Genomic DNA, 2500 nt, shown 5'->3' with positions numbered 1-2500 from the left:
CGTCCCATATTCGACGCACTCGTACAAAATGCACGTCGGTGGACCGTTATAACAGACCCCGATTACAGCCATTACGTTGGGATGGCTAAAGTTGGACCACGTCTCCGCTTGATTCAGAAAACTATCACGGTAACTCGAGGACGAGCTCTTTCGCAAGACTTTGGCGACAATGGGTCGAGCTACTTGCACACCATCGGCTTTTTCAACTACCTCGCCCATGTAGAGTTTGCCAAATTCTCCTTCTCCTAAGTCTTTTACGAATCTGACGGTCTCATATCGCATCTCTTTCATCTGAAAAAGAGAGATCCGAGATGGGTCTCAGGTCCTATGCAGTCTTTTCCACATAGTTCTTGGTTGACTATTATTACTTGTACAATTAAGCCTGCTTCATAAGTGTAACGCAAATGCAAGACAAGCGACGTTCACAGGTAGTACACAAACGCAAGGAAGATGAGATAGACACGTTGGCGCAGTTGGAGGGATTTATTTTAAAATTAGCGGGAGGCACGGACGCCATCTTGGTTTCAACTCTCAACCGCGATGGCATGGACACGGCGCGTTAAACGGTTTGCGCTGGTGTCTGTGTTTGAGTTGCCCCGGTTGAGACATGATGAACGCAAAAGCAAGTACAAAAGAGTTTCCACTTTTTTCAAGCACAAGCAGCTTATGCTAGTGAAAACGAACGTCGACAATAACCATCAAAATCTACCACGGCAACCGCCATTTTGTTCAAATGCTCAGACGCAGGGGAATCACGAACGAGTGCTTTAATTGGCCAGACGCAACAAATTTCCTTGTGCTTATGCTGCGTTTCGTTTTCACACGACGCAAGCGAACGGAAGCATAAGGCACAAGCACAAAGAAAAGGAAAAATTGTTATCCTTGTGTTTGTGCATGCGCTTGCTTCAACCCCGTTTTCACGGTGAACGAAGCGCTCTTATGCTTTGCGCTTGTGCCTGCGCCGCTAGTGAAAACCAGGCTATTTAACAATTAGACCATTCGCCCTTAAGGGCGAAGGGTCTAAATGTTTTAGTATCACCCAACTAGTCGGACAGAAAAGTCCATAATAAAGTTAGCAAATGCAGGTTGAAGAAATGTTTATTTGGGAATAAAACGAAAGAAAGCGTCACGCTTTTCGCTACTCGAGGACTATTACTAATAGTCCTCTAGTAGCGCAGCCAATCAAAATGCAGGATTTGCATTAGTCCACTAGTTGGGTGATACTAAAGTTGCATGGTTGCACTGCACAGCAGTGCTTTGTAATCGCACGGTTATGGGTTTAGGCCCCGTTAAAGCCTAGATGATCTCCAATTCTCATTTGCAGGCACTTCAAAAAATAATAGAAGCTTGTACACTTACACTGTATTTAAGCACTATTCTTATGTTCTCTTGGGACCATTGTAAGTCCCAAGAGAAACTGGAAACAAATGCTTATGCAAAATTTTGGGAGGGCAAACAAAGAGTATTATGGTATTTTTGAAAGTGGCCTACACGCAGGCGCATTAAACTTGCCGTCGATTGTTGTATTTTGTCCCAACAAAATGTGCTAATGATCGAAAACCTACTGAGTTTGCGTATGTTTCCAGTCCTTATACTAGCTTCACTAGAGACACCAAGCCATTCATGGCCCCTCAAATACCATATTGCATAAATACGCCGCCTTCTCAACTTTGAAATTTAACGTCTTGGTTTGGATGACTTACCACAGGCTTACCAACGACCGGCACGAGAGGAATTGCTGCGGTCTGTTCCGCTTGGTGCATGATTTGTTTGCGACATCTCCAACAGACGAAAATCACAACTGACGCGAACAAGATGGCGAAGAGGAGACAAGGAATGACGGTGTAAAGAACACTGACAACTTCTACCGGTGGTGTATCCTCTGTTAAAGGAAAAGAGAAAAAAAAAAAGAGACATTCCGTCACCGCCTTTCACCATTTGACTGCCAAGAGTGATCAGCATGTAAAGTCTCCTAACAATTTCAATGAAATGTCAGGTACACGGGTACTGAGAATGAAGAGAATTATCCGCTTAAGGTGTGATCTTGATATAACACCAAATTCTCACAACCACCCAGCAAGGAAATATAAGGTTCTAGTTAAGGGAAGTAACGTTTCGATCTTGGGGATGAAAGGGTTAAGAACTCTTACGTTGCACGGAACATCAAATCAAAACTGATAAAAGAAATTCAGCAAATTTCAAATAGAAAACTTTAAAGCTTTTTTAAAGGTGAGAATAAAGTAGTCCAAGACCGAAGCAAAACCAAAGTTTCTTTAAAAATGAAACCCTTCATGAAATAAATGTGTATATATCTGAAATGCAGGTTAAGCACCGCTGACTCAGTTGGTCGAGCACCGGGATCCCACGCGGGAAACCGCGAGTTCCACTTCAGCCGGACCAACACTCAGGGTCAATAAATCTGAAATGAAGAGAAAGTGCTGCCTCTGTGACATCTGCAAATGGTTTGACTCTCTAGTCTTCTCAGATAAAGACGATAAAC

The 2500-nt window shown here is 43.3% G+C and overlaps 1 protein-coding gene across 3 annotated transcripts in view; it reads right to left on the bottom strand.

Annotated features, from left to right (window-relative positions):
• LOC138024878 (inactive tyrosine-protein kinase transmembrane receptor ROR1-like) overlaps positions 1-2500 on the bottom strand; it is a 34355-nt gene that overhangs the window by 2332 nt on the left and 29523 nt on the right. For all 3 annotated transcript variants that reach the window (XM_068872068.1, XM_068872069.1, XM_068872070.1), the window contains exons 17-18: positions 1704-1882; positions 1-291 (exon numbers count right to left, since the gene is read on the bottom strand). The exon at positions 1-291 is cut by the window's left edge and continues 2332 nt beyond it. In XM_068872068.1, coding sequence (XP_068728169.1) covers positions 1-291; positions 1704-1882 — 470 coding nt within the window. The remainder of the gene's footprint in view (positions 292-1703; positions 1883-2500) is intronic.

This window comes from Montipora capricornis, chromosome 11 (assembly GCF_036669925.1).
Source record: "Montipora capricornis isolate CH-2021 chromosome 11, ASM3666992v2, whole genome shotgun sequence".
NCBI lineage: Eukaryota > Metazoa > Cnidaria > Anthozoa > Scleractinia > Acroporidae > Montipora > Montipora capricornis.
This window is presented reverse-complemented; position numbering and strand designations above follow the sequence as displayed.